We start from the raw sequence: 22272 nt of genomic DNA, 5'->3' as shown, positions 1-22272 counted from the left end.
GTAGAGTTATATCTTTAGTTTACTTTGCATAGTTATTACCATCGAAATAAAGAAATAAAGTAACAAAATGAAGTAAAAGATTGGGGTCCTGGGATCCTCTATCTACTACCTTTCCCTATGAATTCCTTCCAAGGAAGCCACACTTGTTATTGCCACTTTTTGTAACTTTCTTTTCTATTCATGCCCTCTCCTATTCATACAGAAGTCTCTCATCCAAACCACTCCCTAGTTGCCAAGGTAACTTGGACCCTAGCAACCAAATAGCTGCTGAAACTCCAAACTGGAGAGCTCCTGAACTGAAATGAAATAACTAAAAAACTACAAATACAGGTATGGGATCCCTTATCCGGAAACCCATTATCCAGAAAGCTCCAAATTACAGAAAGCCTGTCTCCCATAGACTCCATTTTAATCAAATAATTCAGAATTTTAAAACCAATTTCCTTTTTCTCTGTAATAATAAAACAGTAGCTTGTACTTGGTCCCAACTAAGATATAAATAATCATTATTGGATGCAAAACAATCCTATTGGGTTTAATTCATGTTTTATTGATTTTTTTTTTAGTCGACTTAAGGTATAGAGATCCAAATTACACAAAGACCCCTTATCCGGAATACCCTTGGTCCCAAGCATTCTGCATAATGGGTCCTATACCTGTAATAGAAAATGAAGACCAATTGCAAATTGTCTCAGTATATCACTCTCTACATCATACTAAAAGTTAACTCAAAGGTGAACAAACCCTTTAAGCACCGGGGTGAGTTTGCTGCTGAGGTATATTTAATGATCTATCGCTCATTTAGCAATTTGTTTTGGGTGTTTACAGTGTTTATCTCATTTCAGAACACTTGTTAACAAATGTATTCCAACCCGTCGTATGCCTGCCTACTTTTCTTGTATTTCTAGCCTTGGGTAAGTGGCTCATGCAAACGTACCACAAAGAATTTTGTTCACAGTCCCTCTGATAATGACAGCTAATTGCCTGTGTCTTATGAATAATAATTTGTGGTTTTGCTAAGGAGCTGTAAACCACCTGTACACTTAAACTATAGGAGCCAACTTGAAGCCTGGAACCACAAGTGGGGGGTAGGCAGCAAACACTGCTCTAAACACACCAACCTTTAAACCAGCTCCTTATCTCTCCTCCTCACCCTTCCTGTGTCTGTTGCTCTGTGGCCACCACTTAGGTACAGATTAGAGCTCACCACAGAAAAAGTCACCCTCTTTCTGCCCATTTCTATGGGAATTTCAGAAGCATATTTATTAAATGATGAACTCTAACTTTCACCAATTGATCAATACACAGGAATTAATAAAAAGTGGGTGCAGTTTTTGTGGTGAGCTTTAATCTCACATATTGATAAATCTGCCCCTAACTGTTACAGACAGGGGCAATAGTATGGAGTAGGAGGGTGCAGATGGCTCTTTGCCCAGTTCTGCCTGGAGCTATAAGGACACTCTGGTTTTGGGTTGTAGATGGAACAATAAAATCATCTGTTATAATAGGCACAAATCTAAATTTGTGGAACCATAGAACAGACCATAGTTTGAAGCAATTTATTTCTCTAATTCTGTTATTTGCTTTCCAAATAACTGTACTTTGCTATTGAAAAAAAAGGTATTTTTAGGGCCTGTTAAAATAAAAGTCAGTTTATCTCTGCATGGGATATCACTTATGGGCGATTTACCTTCTAAAAGGATTTGGAGCTATTTCCAATTCGTCAGTCAGTGTTGAATGTAATATTGACTCTGAAGACTGTGCTGTGTTTTTCAGCCGAGCACACAATGCACAAATGAGTGCAAAATCTAGTACATTAATGCTTTCTGATTCCAGCTTAGTGGAGAACCCGCCGTGGTGTATTTGCGCAGACCTGCATTTACTTGAGCACTCAGTGCTATGCTTACTAATATATATATAATGCTCATATATTTTATTTCAAAACATATTTTATGGGCTTCATAGACAGGGAAAAGAAATGACCCAACTTGCAATATATTACTTATGGATGATAAGTTCTAAATACACGGGCCGATTGTAGCTGCCAACGAGTGGCATGAAATTGGCCATATAATGATCGGGCAGGTTAAAAGATTTAGTCGGATCGGGGACCTCATCGGCTCGTTGATGCGGTCCCCAAACCGACTGCCCCATTGCCGCCATTATAATTCGATATTGGCCCCAGGGCCAAACGATCGAATTAGCCTACATTTTCCCCGATATTGCCCACCCGTAGGTGGGGATATCGGGAGAAGATCCACTCGCTTGGCGACTTCGCCAAGCAAGTGGATCTTCACGTGTATGGCCACCTTTACTGTACTAGCAGATACAAAGTTTGAGGTAAGTTTGGGTTAAAACATTTTATAAAATAACCTCTAAAACCCAAATCTTCCCATATAAAACTATATTTTCCTACCCTGAAGAAGGCTCTGCAGGTTCAGTTCAGCCTCTTGATGAAGCTCTTCCACGCAAGGAGGCCGCTTAGTGGACAGAAAAACATTTACTGGCTGTTGTTGCCAGTTTGCCAACTTCGATTGGTCCACAGCAGAAGCAGCTATAAATTGAAATATAAAAAGATTAATAAACACAATACACATAATTTGTATCTGTCATAATTCAATAAACTATGTGCTCAATGTGGCTTATGCATTGTATATAATACCACTTAGGGGCCATGTTCTGTAAAGGACTGCTTTAAGGTAACAGTGGGCACTGGAAAAATTTCAGTGCTGGGACCACACTGTCACAAGAAATTTGTGATAGAATAACCCTTAAGCATGCGAAGTTCCATATAATATGGGAGGTGGTTAAGAAATGGTCTGTGCTTACTAAAGTACACATGCTACCCAAGTTTAACACCCTGGACCAACAGCCCTGGGAGCAGATAAATGACAAAATGATGATGCCACAAGAAAAAAGGCAAATACATGAAAACAATACTGTAGAGCTCTCCCAGCTAATTACAGTGAGGGGTCTACCATCTCTGAAGGATGCTTCTGCCAAAGGTTATGCAAGATGAAAGGTGCGGTAGTGTGCCCCCTATCCTGGTGGGCCCTGGGCAAATGCCCCTTTTTTGCCCATTCATTAAAACGGCCCTGGTTCTGTATACAGTATAACAGCAAAGGAAAGTCTCTGCACATTCAGGTTTTGATCTATGGGTGACATCAAACATGAGCAAAGTACATAGTTTGTCTCATATGTCATCCATATAACTTACCCTTCATAATGTCCTAAATTGTCCTTATCAAACATATACAGTAATTGCTGGCTAGAATATTTACAAAAATTGAACATAGTTATAGTGACGCATTGAGTGCTAGAGCATTGTCCACAGAGCAGCTCTGCTCGTTAATTTGCTGCGATTTATGACCACAGAGGAAATTATTTTTTTGCAGCATAATAAATATATTGGCAACTACTTGGCACAGTGACATCTGCGCTCTTTTAGAGTTTAGCAACAGTGACCGAGCTGTTAACTTGCTATTAAGTTTCACAACAATTTCTCAGCATACCGTGGTTCCCTGCAAGGAACGCTGGAACTACCACCACCTTATAGGTGTCAGTAGCCAGGGTTCCCACCGCGTCAATAGATGCAGCACACTTGCTCCTAAAGAATCATGTAAAGATGTAATTTTAACGCCATGGTTTCATGGAATCAAAGTTCTCCCCAGGTTATGGTTCTGTCATTGGCAGTCAGAAAGTCCATTTCGTGAGGGCCGGAATTAGGGGCAGGAGCAGCTTCTTTAGCGCAAGAGGGTTGGGGGCGAAATTCTGAGGAAGGAATGGAACACATGACCTGCACGGGAATGGGGGGGGCACTGACCCACATAGTATTGGCTTGGGCCCAAGTACTACTTGGCTCAGCTCTGAATTTGGCTCTAAAACAAATTCAACATTCAAAACAGGTTTATTCTGACCATTACTTGACTGAGGAAAACATTAAAACATTATAGCCAACTGAAGGGGTCAGAGAGCTTCATTATACTTTATTATCGGAAATATTCAAGTGGATGTTTGTCCAGTATTCTTCTGCATAATGAAAGAAAATGTAATTGTAAGCAACTTTCTAATGCACATTTACAGCATCTGCTTGGCACTTTGTATTCTCTGCTATTTCTACACTGCTGCTCCTGAAAATAATATAATAGAACCGGCTGATTATGAGTCGGGTCAGAGCCAGCAGTGCCCACAGGGAGAAACAAACGCTGCTTTCAATTTCACTTACATATACAAATAACTTGAAAGCCACTGACACTTTTATATTCATTTATACAGGTTTAGGAACTCTTATCGGGAAAACCAGAAAGCTCAAAATCAGGGGAATGCCATCTGCCATGGACTCCATTTTAAACAAATAATTCTGATTTTTTAAATTTCCCTTTTCTCTGTAATAATAAAACAATACCTTTTACTTTATCCTAAGGTATAACTATTCCTTATTGGAGGCAAAACAATCCTATTGGGTTTATTTCATGTTTAAAGGAGAAGGAAAGGCATTTTGACATTTTACTGCCAATAGATTCTCCACATTAGGGCCACCTAGAACACTATATTTAATCTGCAGAAAGCATTACCATACCTGAGTAAAAGCCCTAGAAACTCCATCCATTTGTTTAAGATAGCAGCTGCCATTTTAGCTTGGTCCCATAGCTTCCTGCTACAGCGCTAGCCATTGGCAGCTCAGATCACACATTCATATGGGAAGAGAAGTGAATTCATATGGGAGGGGGGAGCAAAAAAATGGGAGGGGGAGAGGAAAGAACTGTGCAGACTCGTGCCCCAAACCTGAAGGAGCCCTAAAGGAGAGGCAGTCAGATACTCTAAGAACATGTTTACATAAAAGAAGAGACTAAATTGTGTGTTTCTTTTGATAGAGGACTCAGTGCAGCATTACTGTAAGTGCTTATGGCTTCTCCTTTAAATGATTTTAGTAGGATTAAAGTGTGGTGATCTAAATTATGGAAAGATCCCTTTTCTTAAGCAACCTGGTCCCATACCTGTATTAGAATTATACATGTAAAGCTTTTTTTTTTAATTTTATTATTTGGGTGGAATAACCCCTTCGCCTCTTGCTTATATGAGATATAACTCAAAATTCCAATGACAGACACACACAGAGCTTGTTCTTTGTTACTTTACAGGTTAGTTTATGTATGAGAAGAACAGATGGACCAGCAGTGGATAGACCTGTAGGAGCAGTTTTATTATATTCCTACAACTCACAAATAGCAGAGAGAGTTTGGGCAGATCTGTTTGATGCTCAAATGTATCTGCCTGTCATCCAGCCTTGCCAAGGGTTTCATTTCTGCTTTATGCATGTATGTATGTATGTTTATCGTTATTTATGAAGCGCTACTTATGTACGCAGCGCTGTACAGTAGAATACATAGTTACATAGGGTCGAAAAAAGACCAGAGTCCATCAAGTTCAACCCATCCAAGTAAACCCAGCACACACAACCCACACCTACCAATCTATACACTCACATACATAAACTATAAATACAACCACAAGTACTAACTGTAGATATTAGTATCACAATAGCCTTGGATATTCTGATTGTTCAAGAACTCATCCAGGCCCCTCTTAAAGGCATTAACAGAATCTGCCATTACCACATCACTAGGAAGGGCATTCCCCAACCTCACTGCCCTCACCGTGAAAAACCACCTCGACAGTCTCACCTCATAGTTTAAATCTTCCATCCCCTTTACCAGTTTAGTTGCACGTCTCTGCACTCTCTCCAGCTCATTAATATCCTTCTTAAGGACTGGAGCCCAAAACTGCACCGCATACTCAAGGTGAGGCCTTACCAGGGACCTATAAAGGGGCAAAATTATGTTCTCATCCCTTGAGTCAATGCCCTTTTTTATACAAGACAGCACTTTATTTGCTTTAGTAGCCACAGAATGACACAGCCTGGAATTAGACAACTTGTTATCTACAAAAACCCCTAGATCCTTCTCCATTAAGGAAACCCCCAACACACTACCATTCAGTAGATAGTTCGCGTTTATATTATTTCTACCAAAATGCATAACTTTGCACTTATCAACAATGAACCTCATTTTCCAGTTTGCTGAATACAAACAGGGGATTATTAAGATAATAATAGATAAATACAAAGTACAACAATAAATACAGATAGAAACAAGATAAATACAGTTGCAATAAGTGTTAAACATGCTTATTTAACACTGTTAAGTGTTCACAGATATCATTTTGGCTGTTATTTATCCCTGCATGTTATTAGGAAAGCACAGAACAGAACCTAACATACAATATTTGACTTTTGGGAAGGGCTTTCTATTTCACAATCCCTTTATTTCCGTTCCCCCCTTAAAACAGTTTCCTCAGAGTTCAAGATTTACCAACAGATAGTTATTTCCCCTTTCTTCATGTGTTTTTCTGCCTCAAGCCTTGGGTTGCAGCTGGGAGTGTAAATAAAATCATCACAGCATGTCATGCCATGCTAGGCCTTGGAAATATATTCACACTTATTTGTATTCTTGTTCTTAACTGTTCGACAGAACCATTTTGCAATGAAATGAGAGCCCTGATTTTTCCTTGAGAAGTTATTGAAAATTAAAATTTTTGACAATAGTTGCAGTTGCATTAGACTGGTCGATCCCTAATATTAATTAGTTCTACAGAATAACCTTTTTTTCCAGCACTATTATTACTAAGTTATTAAAACTGGATTATGATTTTGGTTGGTTTATACTGTTAATATAAGTCTTAACTTACCGGTAATTGGCTTTCTTTTTTTTTTTTTTTAAAGCTGTGGTTTCCAATCAGTATGGCTTGGATAAGTGGCAGGGGCTTAGCTGGAAGGCCAGTTAAGGAAAGACTTGGGAAGAATGCCTACTTGCTACTTGCACATGGGATGGATTCTTGGCTTAAACAGATAAACGCAAGCTAAGAATCCTCCCTATGCTTTAAAAATCTTATTGTTGAGCCATTGCGTTGACCCAGGTGCAGGCACACAAAGCTGAATTTGGTGCAAAAATATGCAGTTTTGTGTTGAATAACACTCAGTGTGTCGGCATCTGGGCTGATGCAACGGCTCCAGGTGCCGGCACAACAGTAAGATTTTTTGAGTGCAGGGGCAGATTCTTGGTCTTTGTTTATCCGCAGGCTGAGAAACGCATGGTACCGGTCAAAGAGGAAAGTATGACCAAATCTACAAACTGATTAACAACTTGGTACCCCCCAGGGATTTTAACCTTTCCTTCTCATTAAAAGAAGCCATGAAGGGCAACTAATCTCCCCATGTGCCACAGCCCTAAGAATGCAAGATCACTAAATTGCCCTCACCCCACCCCCCCCCCAAAAAAAAAACACTCTGTTGACCTAAATTGATCTCTGTAGTTGAAACTACAACTACTTGACAACACGGTTAGTTTTACATAAATAAAAACAAACTAATATAAACACTAAACCAAAATATGAAGCTTATATGCAACCACATGTTATTGTAGCTGTGGTCAGGTGGTTATTTCTGAAACCTCTGATGCCATGGGCTAAACAAGGTTCTTTATTGGCAATATCCTGTTTGGATTTGAACAGAGGCAGCACACACAAATACATAGCAACCTGTGCTTGTGCTTTACTATGCTTTATTCACCATTTTAACCTCTTACAGAACTGACAGACATCTAATAGTTTCACTTGGGATACTTTGTATTCAGTGTCGGAGGGCTCAGCCTGATGGCCCCAAGTATTGGGGAGAGTGCTTTTTAGCTCTTCTAGATGCATTTGAAAGCCCAGCTCAGATATTTGGATAATATTTGGGTGAAAATATATTTGCTGGCTTAGATCTGACACACAGATATTTTCTTCTATCTGTAGTTATTAGCTAACGGGGACCCTGACTGCATTTTGATTAGCATGAATAGAATTTTTAAAGATGGGAGGTGTGGTTCATCTACAGTGTTACTGTAGGGCCCTTCCCCTTCAGGTGGTCACAGTCTACCTCCTGTCTGGGCCCTCTGGGTACAATAAGTAAAATGGGACCCCAGTTTAAAAAGGGCAGTTAAAGTCTATGCATCCAGCCATGTCCCAACATGATCATGCACAGTTCCATAATCTGCCTAAACCCCACCCACTCCCCCATAAACTCCTCCTTCTGGACCCTTCAGCTTGGACGTTTGCATCACTTAGCTCCCCCTGGACATTGGCCCTGTTTAGAGTCTCTGTACAAAAGCTTTTGGTATGTTGCACATTATAGTTTACCAACAGCTGGTGAAGCACAGACTGAACGTCACTGTTGTACACTTATTATAAACATGTCCTCAGGAGCTTCCCTCACATTCTTCATTATGTCAGACAATGTCCCACCTGTATGTTCAGTAAAATAGTCACTGCCAGTACTTCTTATATTACTCCGTGTGATCCTACGTATGAAAACACAAACTGATTCTTATATTTCCTATTTAGAAAACCTGCTCTAACAACCCTCTTGTCATACCACAGACCCATACACAGTGTTTTTCCTTTAATAACAGACATTTGGCTCACATATATATCTTTCTCCTATTTCCTATAATCTCAGTTCCCATAACAACAACACTTTCCATACTGCTCCCTCATCCTCTGTGGGAATCCTAATAGGGCAGTTTCTATGTCAACAGAACAGAATGTTTCATGCTCTGTGCTGAGTGAAATCTACATTAGCACATCGCTCCCCCACCCCATTCCATTGTTCTGCATTTTACATGCAGGGATTTATTGGCAGTGACCTGCAGGTGTTTGTATGAACTTCTAGGTCAGTGCTATGAGACCTTACCTGGTCTGACCCACAACACTGATTTATTAGTCATTACCTGAAAATCAGGATTTGTTTTCCTGCTGGATCCCTAAACTTCAGCTGGTACACTAGTCAGGGAATTTCTCTTTAAATCATTGTTATAGGAAAAGTTCACCTTTTAGTATGTTACAGCACATCCCATTCTCTGCAGCTTTTCAGTTGGTCTTCATTATTTATTTTAAATGCATTCTAAATTTTTAGTCTTCCTACCTAGGCAGCAGCTGAAAAAGCTGAGCTCACTGACACTGGCAACCAAAAACCACATGTGAGAGTTTATTTATATTTTTCATTGCCTTTATTTTTTTTCAGGCTCTCTCTTATGCATCTTATGACTTCCAACCTGCTGCCTGGTTGCTTGGGTAGTTAAGCCCTAGCAACCAGATAGAAGCTGAAATTCCAAGTCTGAAAGCCGCAGAACAAAGAAATGTAAATATGAATATTTAATTTAAAGACAAACTACCTATAAAAAAAAGCTGCATAGCCATGACAGTTCATTTCTCAAAGAATTGATTGGCAAACAGATCTCCACTTGGATTTTTAACCTTACATTACATTGTCATTTTAGAAATGATGTAAAAATAAAAAAATCCACTGGAGAGCCAAATGCGTTCTGTGTATAGCACATAGAGTCTCTAAACCAATAAACAACACAGGATGCATTTGGCTCTCCAGTGGGTTTTTTAGTTTTACATGGTACTTATTGAAGTGGACCTGGCGAACCCTCACACTTTGTTGTATTTTTCCTTTGTCATTTTAGAAATTACTTCTAGCTTGTATAGCTGTATTTTATAAAGACATGAAGCGTGGTTTACCTTGCACAATGTTATTGTCACCTTATTCCACAGCAAATATCCTTGTCATTGTTTCACTTGGTTCCTAGGCTGACAAAGCACCTGTCTGGTTCCCCGCTCTCTCTTTGGTGTCACACTGTCAGGTTGTGTTGGCTGGAAAGTGGCACTCTGTCCTCTCTGTCAGGTTGTGAGTTTCTAAAAGTGGAACTTAGCAACGCAAACTCATCTCCCATCTGTTGGGAGGGAAGTCATGCCCTGCAGCTGCGGTTACAAAGCAGGGTGTGTTTGTGTTTGTATCTGTTTGCATCCTTGTGTGTTTGCATATACAGTATATATATATAGATAGATATAAAATCTAATAAAACATTGAGCCCAACAGCACTGCATATCTCGGCCCCCATCTGCGGTGTTATTTCATATTATCATAGATCATTCCCTCGGACATGGAATGCAACAAAAGTTTTCAGACTGCCTGGGTAGTTTTTGTGTTTATGGTTCCTGTACACACTGTAGACTTTATAAGGATATTAAAGAGACCTGTCACACTAGGACATAATCACAAATCTTTGTCTATCATGTTAGTTGAGCGAAATAAACTTCACTTACACTATATAAATTATTTAAGACTTTTTTGTCTTCAGTCGTGGGAGTCACAATTACAGCATGTAGGCAGGCACTATTTGTGGACACTGTTATTAAGGCAAATTTTGTATAACCCCAAAATCGTGTGTATTCGCCATCTATTAGACATCTAGGAAGTGCTGAATGGAAAGTGAAAGTTATGGTAATTAAAACTGTAAGATGAACATATATTGCCTGCTCTGCTTCTGTGCCTTAGGATAACTGTACTAGATACTAAAAGATTTGAACTAAATTATATAACGTTTATAAAACCAATTAAACCATTACCCCGGTAGTTATAAGGCCACTATCAAACATTAAAATCTTATAAATAAGACGATTTTATTTAAACATCTTCAAAAAAGTACTTCCCTTTCTCAAAACAAGAGGTTACAAGGAGGGGCCCCACCCTACTGTAGACAATGTGCTACCAATTAGTAGTAAAATAGAGATAGTGGGATATCACCCAAACACAATTATTAATCACAGTGCTCTGAATATGGATGGATTATACCAATATCAAGTAATTTTCAAAATTGGTGACATTAGATAAACCCCATTGCTGGGCTCTGCGGCCTCTACTTAGACTTATAGTTCAGCAATGCATGTACAGGGAATGTAGCCCGGAATATGAAATCTTTTTTAAAATGACTGTCACCAATGTTCAATGGCGGTGCAGCTCCTGTGAGGAAAGCTTATTCAATTATATTTGTAGCAAAGTTACTTATATCGTGCTTCCATTATGAAGTTGTATAAACAAATACCACCCACGTTTCCACTGCATGAACAGTACATAAAATTATGCTTATCTGGTTCTGTATGGCTGCCAAACCTCCTGGGACATCAATAGTGGTTTGCTGGACTACCGGCTATCGCAGTGTATTTGCCATGTCACTGATGCCATGTCACTGATGTCTATATATGCTCAAAGATTTGTGCCTCCAGGGCTTCCATTTGCCCATACCTTACTAAAGAGCTATTCCATAGGACCAAGGTTATTTAAGGATGCAAGGAGCAGCAGGAAACCACACCTTTGTTTTAATATAATTAATTTCTACTTCCTTCATCTGTTATATATAAAAACAAAATATACTGGGGTGGGCAGTAATGTAGCAGGAAAATAGGAGGCTAAGAGGTGATGGGGCAGTGAAGGAGGTAGGTAGGCAAGGGAGGTATGTGCTTGCCAGTTAATTTGTAATACTGTCCTACCTGCTAGGCCGACCAAACACTGGCAAGGTAGCTAGCTGCTAGTTTGTACCTAGCTGATACCAATGTAGACATTGACTCAAAGGTTCTTCCCTCTCACGCACCTCAGCCATGTTGGATTGCTGTTTACTCAACGTTTTACAGAAAATACCCATCATTCACATCAGTCCCTACCCCAGTGGTGCTTACACCTTGGAGAAATTTTAAAGAAAAGAACCTTGTTGATATTAATTCATTCAACTTTGCCTTATACTTACACCAATAAGTATAACTTTTAAGTTTCAACGCATGAATGTTGCAAGTACCTGCAACTGTCTCTAATCACTTGTGTGACCTGGAAGCTGCTATATTGCTGGGAAATAGTGTGAAGTAGGGTTCATACACACGCACAGAACAAGTCATATCTGTAAGTGAAACCGATTCACTGAATTGACTGTAAATCTATGCGGAAATACCACACCCACTAATGTAACCAAGGCCAGGGGAAAGGGAAATTTCCTGCTGTTTATTATCCCTGTTTGAAGCTGAGGGCCCTGCACAATACAACAGGATAATACAGTTGTTTGCAGAGTGATTTAATAGGGTTAGCATGTGTAGCAGAATGCTGGGCAATATAGCAACCCAATCATGCCTGTTACACCAGCCAGAGGCCTTGCATTTATACAGTGGCATAATTCATACCTTCCAACATTTGAAAAATGCAAAGCGGGTCGAAAAGAAATGTTGCATGTAGTGAGGTGAACATTTATGGCCACACCCATTTTCGTGACCACACCCCTTAAACACCACTCCTATTTTACTAAATGTGGCAGGTTATGTAAAGTTTAAACACATTTCTGGGGGTTTTGGGGTCTTGTTTTACATGTTATTACAGTTCTGCTAATAAAGGTGAAATTGCCCTTTAAGCTGCAAGTCTCAGTTCCCCCGAGACCTGTTTAGCTTACTAGTTACAGTTGTATATCAGTGCAGGTGTTGAGTATTCTGAGCTCTGCCAAAAGCCTAATTATCTAATTAAGTTTGAGAAACTATGTATCTTTTTTATGGCGTTCAGTGCAGGAGATCAAAGGAAAATGAGGTACATTTGAACAGGAATCCAGGACTGTGGGCTGAGCTGCGAAAATCGGTCCATTTGGGAGGTATGGAATAATTAGTAGTTACAAACTCTTTTTAATGCCGTACAGGCCCAGTTGCCTACTGTGATGTAACAGATATATTATTTTGTATTTTATCTGTAAATGTATAGCATATGTAATTGTGCCAGTTATTGCTTTTTACAAGGCTGAAGGAGGAGGAGACTTTAGTGGCTCCCAAATGATGGTTGGGATACGTCTCAAGATGTCACCAAACGAGCGGATCTTCTCCCAATATCCCCCACCTACGGGTGGGCGATATCGGGAGAATCCAGGGTAATTAGATCGTTTGGCCCTCGGGCCAAACGATCGAATTATAATGACGGGCATAGGTAAAGTCAGTCCGGGGACCGCATCAACGAGCCGATGCGGTCCCCGATCCGACTAGATTTTCTAACCTGCCCGATCGAGATCTGGCCGATTTCAGGCCAGATATCGGTCGGGCAGGCCGTCAGTAGTGCCCATACATGTCCCGATTAGCTGCCAAATCGGTCCAAGGGACCAATATCGGCAGCTACTATCGGCCCGTGTATGGGGACCTTAACAGCCATTATGGGGCCAAAGTTGTTCATATTGCTGATACTAAAACATATTTTATTAAGAAAAATACTAGTGCAATTGTTTTGCTATCAACATAGATTTGTTCAGGCATAGTTAATTTAAATGACAAGGTATTGTCTTATTATTACAGTAGAACACGACATGCATCAGACAAGAATAACTGTTTATTGAAGCAATACACTGTCAGAAATGGCAGATATTCATACTTGTAACAGTGACAGCTAAACCAGTGACAGCAACCTGCAATAACAATTACTGCGTAGCACCTGGTACATTATTACAGGCTTTAAATTTCCAATATTCTGATGTGCTGGGTGATAGCAGATTCTCTTAATACTGTTAAAAATGGCAAATAATGCAGGGCTAAAATTAATTTTCTGTGTGTGAATGTGGGTGCATGTGTTTTTATACACAGTTGGCAATTTGGTTTCCGTGAGCTGGGTAGGCAATGCTCTGATATACATAGAAAAGGTTACATAGTCAAGTTGGGTTGAAAAACTACCAGAGTCCATCAAGTTCAACCCTTCCAAGTAAACCCAGCACACACAAACCTATACTCACACTCACATACATACACACGGGGAGCATAGGGCAGGCAGGGTATGGAACACACAGGCAGCATAGGGCAGGCAGAGTATGGCACACACCAGCAGCATAGGGAAGGCAGAGTATGGCACACATAGGCAGCATAGGGCAGGCAGCGTTTGGCTCACATAGGAAGGGTAGAGCAGCGCAGGCAGCACAAGCAGTCACAGCAGACAGACAGATGATGGGCCTCACAAGACGGGCCGCAGGCTGCCAGTTGTACAGCATTGCTCTAATCTAAAGTGGGGCCTCTGGTGGGTTGATCGTTTTTGTGGGGAAAAACATCCCCTATCTGTCGAAAACCCACTCTAATGTACTAATGTATGGAGTAATCATGTCCCCTCACAAGTGCCTTTTTTCCAGAGAAAACAACCCCAACCTTGACTGTCTAAAACTGCACTGCATAGTCAAGGTGAGTTTTCATCCCTTGAGTCAATGCCCTTTTTTATACAAGACAGCACTTTATTTGCTTTAGTAGCCACAGAATGACACTGCCTGGAATTAGACAACTTGTTATCTACAAAGGTTGAATTAGCTGGTCAGTTTCTTTTCTTTTAGTAACCAAGATTAACTAATTAAGTACCTCTTCTCTTATAAACACACGCAGTTACAATTAGCAGTAACAACTAATCTGGTCTTTGCCTATATTTTATAACTTGAAGCTGACTCTTCAAAACTAGCAGTTGATTTATTGCTGTATATGGTACAGGGATTTGAGGTGTTTGTTTGTATAATAGGGTTCATTTATAAAGCACAGTTGTGGGCCTGCCATTAACCCTGCACAAAACACTCAATAAAGGTATGTCAACATGAGCTCCTTGCATTTCCAAACCAAGTGCTGCTGTGTCTGTTGATGCGAGGGAACCCTATAGCTGCCAGCTGCTTTGAACCAGGGGTTAGCTCTGGGGGTTCCCAGGCTGCATTAAAAGGGGCAGTGCAGATGCACCTAAACAATAGAGCACCTCAATCTCTCAGTGAACACTAGAAATTATGACAATCGTATTTGTATTCACTTTGATTTGCATTAAAGTGCAAAAACATTGTGGACAAAAAGATGACAGTTGCATTTCGCACATTGCAGGTATGGAGATGAATAGTCCACAAATACTCCTATTTTACTGAGGCTTATGCACCAGTTCCAGCTGTAGGCACTAGATAAAAAAACCTACGAGTGTAACACCAGGAAGTTCTTATTCCTGCTATACGATTACCAAGAAAGCCATAATGATGCTTTGTAGAACCTACTACCTAGATTCAGTCACCCTATGACTGTTGATGTAGCCCTGAATTAATACTGCATGTATTGTACCCCCTTCCCTGGAACCAGCTTCCACTCACGCAGAAACACATTGCTGCTGACACTTTACCAGAGAAGCAGTCTGTATTTTAGTTTTACCACCTCAGCACAGGTGTATTCAATGTTTTCACAACAGATGTGAGGATATACTTTCCTGCCAGACCGATCCACAGAAACACCTGTTCCTTTCCTGCTTTTCTTCCTACACTGGCTGCCTAAAGCATACAGGTTTACATTTCATTGAGTATCACTTGTTTCTAAAGCATTTCATAAATCCCCTTCTGCATACATGTCTGCCCTCACCTCTGTGTCCTTAAAGGAGAACTAAACCCCCCTGGGTAGAAAAACCCCACTTAACTGCCCTCCATTAACCCCCCTTAGCTCTCCCCACACAGTCTATTTCATAGAAAAGTGTCCTTATTTGAACTGAAATAAAAATGCAGAGCAGCACGGCGGAGATTGCAGGCACTATCTTCCCTCCTTTCCCTCTTCATGTCTCTTCACCGACATGGAGCCTGCAGGAACAGATAAAGTTGATTCCTAGCTCCAACTGCGCATGTTCCTGCAGGCTCCATGTCGGTGAAGAGACATGAAGAGGGAAAGGAGGGAAGATAGTGCCTGCAATCTCCGCCGTGCTGCTCTGCATTTTTATTTCAGTTCAAATAAGGACACTTTTCAATGAAATAGACTGTGTGGGGAGAGCTGAGGGGGTCGATGGAGGGCATTTGAATGGGGCTTTTCTAACCAGAGGTGTTAAGTTCTCCTTTAAATAGATTCTGTCACAGGAAAACATTTTTTTCAAAATGCATCAGTTAATTGTGCTCCTTCAACAGAATTCTGCACTGATATCCATTTTGTAATGGCACAAACAATTTTTTTATATTTCATTTTGATATTTTATGTGAGGCTAGACATATTATCACTTTCTCAGGTGCCCACAGCCATGGGACTCGTACATTGATAAACTTCAGTCACACTTTACTGCTGAGCTGCAAGTTGGAGTGATATCACCCCGCTCCCAGCAGCCAATCAATAGAACAATGGGAAGGGAGCAAGATAGCAGCTCCCAGTAGGTATCAGAAGAACACTCAATAGTAAGAAATCCAAGTCTGGCTTGGGACTCCTCCAGTTACATGGGAGTAGGAGAAACAATAGGTTACCTGGAAGCAGTTCACAATGCACTGAGATGGCGCCTACACATCGATATTACAACTAAAAAAAATACATTTGTTGGTTCAAGAATAAAATTTTAAATAGTAAAATTAATTATTTGCAATGTGAGCAGTGTAGTATAGTAATAAAAACTATACCATAAAAATCATGACAGAATCCCTTTCTTCATTTAGTCAAACAATCCTCCATTGCTCATTTACACCGCTTTTAAAGGCAACCATTTGTTCCTGGTATGTTACTAATGTATATATATGAAAAGTTATAGTATAATTATCTTATCAACATATCAGTTTCTCTACTTTTTGTAAAGGTTTTACTAATTACTCTTACATTTCCTCTGTAGTCCAGTTTGCACAAGGATCTATGGCTCTCTGGCCACAGTTTCATATAAAACCAAGTACCTTCTCTAATTTGACAACCCCCTCGAAATAAAGCAGGAAGGGTTTGGCCTAATGACACAGGGGGAATGATATAATCATTCAGGGTATGGTCAGCAGGAAGTGACCATTAATGGAACAATATGGTTATAACATTAGCAGGAATAACATTCTTTAGTTTCCTGTTAGAATATACAGTGAAATAATATAACAAGTATCAGCAATCATATTCTTTTCTACTAAACAATATTCAGCAAAAACTTGGGGGAGGGGGAAATATGGACAGTGGTTAGCTATTTGGTAGCCCAATGTGGTCTGCTAACCCGCAGAAGGGTCTGCTTGGAGTAAAACTGTGTCTCTGTGCCTCCAAAAAATTTGGGAGTAAAATCAAAGGAGGTGTTGAGCAACATGTTGGTTACAAGCCACTGGTTGGGGATCACTGGTCTATGGCAGCTTACAGCAGCCCCTCTGGCATTTGCCAGAATCCACAGATTGCTAGTTCTGGCTTGAAATACATTATATAGTTAGTGTTTCTTAGTTGTCTATGTCCCTTCTATGTGTGGATTTCTATCTTGGTTGATTTTGAATAACGTGCCTTCCTATTGTGCTTCTCTCCAACTTGAAATTTTAAATACTATCTGTTTATCAGGATCAGCACTGTTTAATAATCAGAATAATTATTTATTTTGATATAAGATACAGGTATACGACACGTTATCCAGAATGCTCGGGTCCAAGGGTATTCAGGATAAGGGGTCTTTTTGTAATTTGGATCTCCATGCCTTAAGTCTACAAAAAAATCCATAAAGCATTAATTACACCCAATAGGAATGTTTTGCATTCAATAAGGATTAATTACAGTATATCTTAGTTGGGATAAATTACAAGGTACTGTTTTATTATTAAAGAGAAAAAGGAAATCAGTTTTGAAATTCTGTATTATATGATTAAAATGGAGTCTATGGGAGACAGGCTTTCCGTAATTCAGAGCTTTCTGGATAATGGGTTTCTGGATAAGGGATCCGATACCTGTATTAAGTTATTCATCTTCTTACTTTATACCCCAGCAAGCAGATAATAATTGAAGGGCCAATATATAAAGCTTTGAAAAGGTAATGGTCATATTTTTCCATTACAATGTTTCTTGTTAAAAACTTCAGTTTGAGTATTCAATCTCAATATAACTTTTGATGGAACTTTGACATTGGTGGTTTTCTATCACCTGTTGCTCTACATAAAGATTTATATACAGTAACTAAAATATCTTTAAAAGTGAAGGAGGCCATACATGGAACATAAAAAACTGCCATTTCAGACAGACTTAAAAGCTTACTGACCCATGTATGAGCCCTTCCCAATGGCCCGGCCAAACGTTATCAGCCAAATTATCTCTCTAGCGGGTTAGAAAACCCTATCAGAAAAGTCATCAGTTAGTCATTGTGTTCCTCTGATTTCCCCAGGCCTCCCATTATGATGTGATCCTTGGCCAGGGGACCATCTCAATTGGCCCAGTGCATTAAAGGAACAGTAACACCAAAAAATGAAAGAGCTTTAAAGTAATAAAACTATAATGCACTGTTGCCCTGTACTGGTACAGCTGGGGTGTTTGCTACAATAACACTACTATAGTTTATATAATAAGCTGCTGTGTAGCCATGGGGGCAGCCATTCAAAGGAGAAAAGGCACAGGTTACATAGCAGATAACAGATAAGCTCTGTAGAATACAATAGTGTTTTATCTGTTATCTGCTATATGCCTGTGCCTTTTCTCCTTTGAATGGCTGCCCCCATGGCTACATAGCAGCTTATTTATATAAATTATAGTAGACTTTCTGAAGTAAACACACAACTTTTACCAGTGCAGGGCAGCAGCACATTATATTTTAGTTACTTTTATACACTTTCATTATTTGGTGTTACTGTTCCTTTAATGGCTAACAATCTGCTTGTGTCGTGACCTATTCAAACAGTTAGATCTTGCAGTGTAGGCCCGTGCTGCCATGATTTTCTATATGATCTATAAAATTGCATTACAACATTGACAGCTACTTCAGCATAAATAGGGCCCTAAATTCCAGACTGTATGTGCCTAATGTCATATAATTCCACGTGGGAGATCTTATGTCTCTCTGATAAAGAAAGAATAAGGTGCAGTTGTTGGGGTAAGAGGACATCTCCCCAGAATAACAAATATTAGCTACTTTAAGGTTTTTATCTGACAAATGTCTCCTTGGAATTTACACATAAGGTCCATGAATCCTCTTCGGTAACCATGGAAACTGCAGTGTGAGAATAAACTGAAGATGATATTTATGTATGTATATGGCTGTAAACAATATAGGGATGCTTAGCTGTGCAACAAGGATCCCTGGGCACTATTACAGTTTTACAGGTCTTCTAGAAACATACCACCATTTAAACAAGAAATATATTATATTCCTAATCCTCGTGTGTCATAGTTTAAAGGTAATACTGCAAATAAGTGACTCTCCTGTTGCTTCAGTCTCCAGATATGGCTAGTTCTGAGTATGATGAGCAGTGGTACACTTAGAATATCTTGTGTGCAAGGACAAGCACTACAGAAAGCTCTGCTTTTTTAGGATGTGAGCTTCATTTAATAAGGGGACATAAAAGGAAAGGCTGATAAGGATCACATTTTTAAGGGTGGGAAAAGGGCACAGATATATTAACATGTTTAAGGGGTAGTTCACCTTTAAGCTGACTTTTAGTATGTTATAGAATGACCTATTCTTGCCAACTTTTCAACTGGTTTTTATTGTTTTTTAATTATTAGACTTTCTCCCCTGCCTCTTTCTAGCTTGCAAAATATATATTCTTCTCTGAGGCTACAATTTTATTGTTTTGTATATTATGCTCAGTCAGGCTGAATATCCCCTGTCCTTTGACCTCTGTTTAGTGACAGTTTCCATGGGACTGGTCAGTGTTGATTTTACACCTACTTTGAAAATCTGATCTGACTGAGCCATAGAAATCGCAGGAACATTTTGGCTGACAAAAGTATAAAAATAATCATTTGGTTATAGTCTGCTAGCATCGACCACACACTAAAATGTGTCTGTAGATTATGAGGCCTAATTCTTCTCCTGGCTTTTCCTTAAGCCCACAATACTCAACTAGTCAGTTCCAAAGAGAACCTCTGGATAATGTAATAAAAAGGTCAACATTTTCCCAGGTTTAGCAACCAATCATATGACATATTTGTTTTCAAACAACTGGTTTGAAGATGATTAGTTCCTACTAGTGATGTGCAGGTCGAGAAAAACTCGACCCTAACCTGCCCATTCCCAACCGGAACCCTTGACCCGGCTTCTCCCCTGTATTTATAGACCTATGCCCGCCAGCTATAAATACAGAAGCCGTAAGAGGCAGCTGATAGTGTTAGGTTGCGGGCGGGAAGAGCTCAACCTGAACCCCCCAGCGACCTGCAAGTGATGTGCCAAGGTCAGCCCAAACCCGCCCAACCCACGGGTAAACCCCAGTACATCCCTAGTTCCTATGAAACCAGAAGTAAACTTTGCACCTTTATTAAATTACCACATTTAGTCCCATATAAGTGGAATTGGGACTAGGATGGGTACAAAAAAGTGGTTAAAATGTAAATTTTAGTATGTAGGCAGTGTAAGGTGAGGCATAGTTGAAGTAGGGTAAAATTGTAATGTTGCAGCAAGTTGGATCATTGAATGTGAATTATTTGGACAGGTAAGACACATTGAAGAAAAGAGAGGTATAATATTAGGCAATGGAGAAGAAAGATGACAACAACAAAAAGGGTTGAGCTCCAGCCTGCATTGTATTGCCAGATGCTGGGAAAACAGCCTCACTTGTTGTATTTAAACCAAATGACTGATTGAGAATTCACATTGTTATGATAAAACCTGTCATCATCATCACAATCAGCCCATAATAAAGACACAAAAGGTATTGTGTGTGCTTAGTGCAGGGCTCTGTGTATTATTGTGCAGCCATATCTGGTACAGCCCTGCACTTTATACCAGGCCACAACACAAACAACACTTTTTTAGTGCACTTGGGGTTGTCCGTTGGCCCCATCTTCTTTTTATGTGATTAACATTGGTGCGAGTACAGTAAATTGGCTAAAAAGCTTGTTTAGGGGCCCCACGGTGAGACTTTTGTTAGGTGTACGTTGCACCTGGATGATTACAGTTTCAGAAATCAAACTTTAAACACTAAAAACAAGTGTTTGTCATAGACTCAGGCCTTGCTAAATATTAGACACATGCCAATTGTATTTATACACTAAAGACTGGAAACAGAATCCAGGTACAGGTTAGGGCGGGTAGTATTTTCTATGGTTGGTGCAGCTACAGTCTGCCTGTGTCTGTCCTCTGTCTCCAGTGATATGACCCTGCCCTGACTGGGTTTGCTGAATGTAACATGCAATACAGACTTAGTTGTAGGTTAAAACAAATCCTTAGAGTGTCAGTTGTAAATGTACTCACCGTTAAGAGGCAGCTCTCAGGGATTGTTTGTTATGTAATGTGCAAAAAGGAAATTGCTTGTATTCCATAGAACATTCTGCAACACTTGTAGCTCTCTGCACTCTGCTCATACAACAAGAGACCTGGTGTTGGGAAATGTGTTACAAAGGGACACACATAATGTGAATCTGATCCTACACAGTGGTGTAAGGTCAGGCAGCTAGGTCAGAGGTTTTCACCCGCATTGGCAGGCTGAACCAGCTGTACAAGAGTGCTCAGGTTGCGCCCCGGCACGGGAGGAGCTGGCTGGGGCCCCTTTTACTGTAGATGTAGTGGGAGTAAAATTGGGACTGTATGATCTATAGCCCTTCAGCTGTTGCTGACCTACAGTCCCATAACCCCTAACAAACTGTAGGAGCAATAGGGCAATGAGAATTAGGTTACATGTTGGGCAATGCTAATATCAACAGTCACTACCTCCATCTTGCCCTTCTCACACCACATTGCCCACTATACTTGCTACTCTTCCTGTGTACAAAACTAAAACCTTTGCTCTGTGGGACCCAGGGCATTGCTTCTTATACATTGCTTACCCCACTAGAGACAGGTCTGGCCAGTAAGACAGTAAATACAAGTTTTGCTATATATATAATATATAAAAATATATATTTACTTAAGTAAATGAAAATAAGGAAAGAAATACTTTAATCTTTGTTAGCGTTTATATAAAATAAACTCCTATTAATAAGTAATACTATATTAGAAGAGATGCCCTGTGACTATAGGTATTTCTAATGGTACAGTGCCATGAGTATGAGGTATGTGTCTTTCTATCTTTCTCTTTCTGTAGGCTGTAAGGGGCTGCTTATGAATAACACTCACTGCAACAGAAGTATACCCCCTTAATTAACATGAGTTCTTGTACTTAACACATCTTTGCCTATTGTTTTAATGAAGACAAATATATGGTTTTTGTTAATGAATTTACCACTAAACGTCACAGACAGTCCAATTGTAGGAGGAGAAGGATGTAGTTAAATGACTGGTCTGCTAATAAACCTGCTATATTATTAAATCATCCTTACCTATCTGTAAGACACAGACAAATGTCACACATGGGGTTTTACCCCAGCATAACATGACATCTACCTGTCAGTGAGCACACAGGGCAGATTTTGGGGTGAAAAAGCAAATGTTTGCATTTTTTCACTAAAACTAGCCCTGTATGCTATTATTCTTTTTGACTTACGGTATTTTGTGCC

At 39.8% G+C, this 22272-nt stretch overlaps 1 protein-coding gene across 5 annotated transcripts in view; it reads right to left on the bottom strand.

Annotated features, from left to right (window-relative positions):
* nhsl2 (NHS like 2) overlaps positions 1-22272 on the bottom strand; it is a 105320-nt gene that overhangs the window by 20383 nt on the left and 62665 nt on the right. For all 5 annotated transcript variants that reach the window (XM_012968902.3, XM_004916790.4, XM_031891004.1 and 2 more), the window contains one exon: positions 2417-2554. In XM_012968902.3, coding sequence (XP_012824356.2) covers positions 2417-2554 — 138 coding nt within the window. The remainder of the gene's footprint in view (positions 1-2416; positions 2555-22272) is intronic.

The sequence above is a fragment of the Xenopus tropicalis genome, chromosome 8 (assembly GCF_000004195.4).
Source record: "Xenopus tropicalis strain Nigerian chromosome 8, UCB_Xtro_10.0, whole genome shotgun sequence".
Lineage (NCBI taxonomy): Eukaryota > Metazoa > Chordata > Amphibia > Anura > Pipidae > Xenopus > Xenopus tropicalis.
The sequence above is the reverse complement of the archived record's forward strand: the minus strand, read 5'-3'. Positions and strand labels throughout refer to the sequence as shown.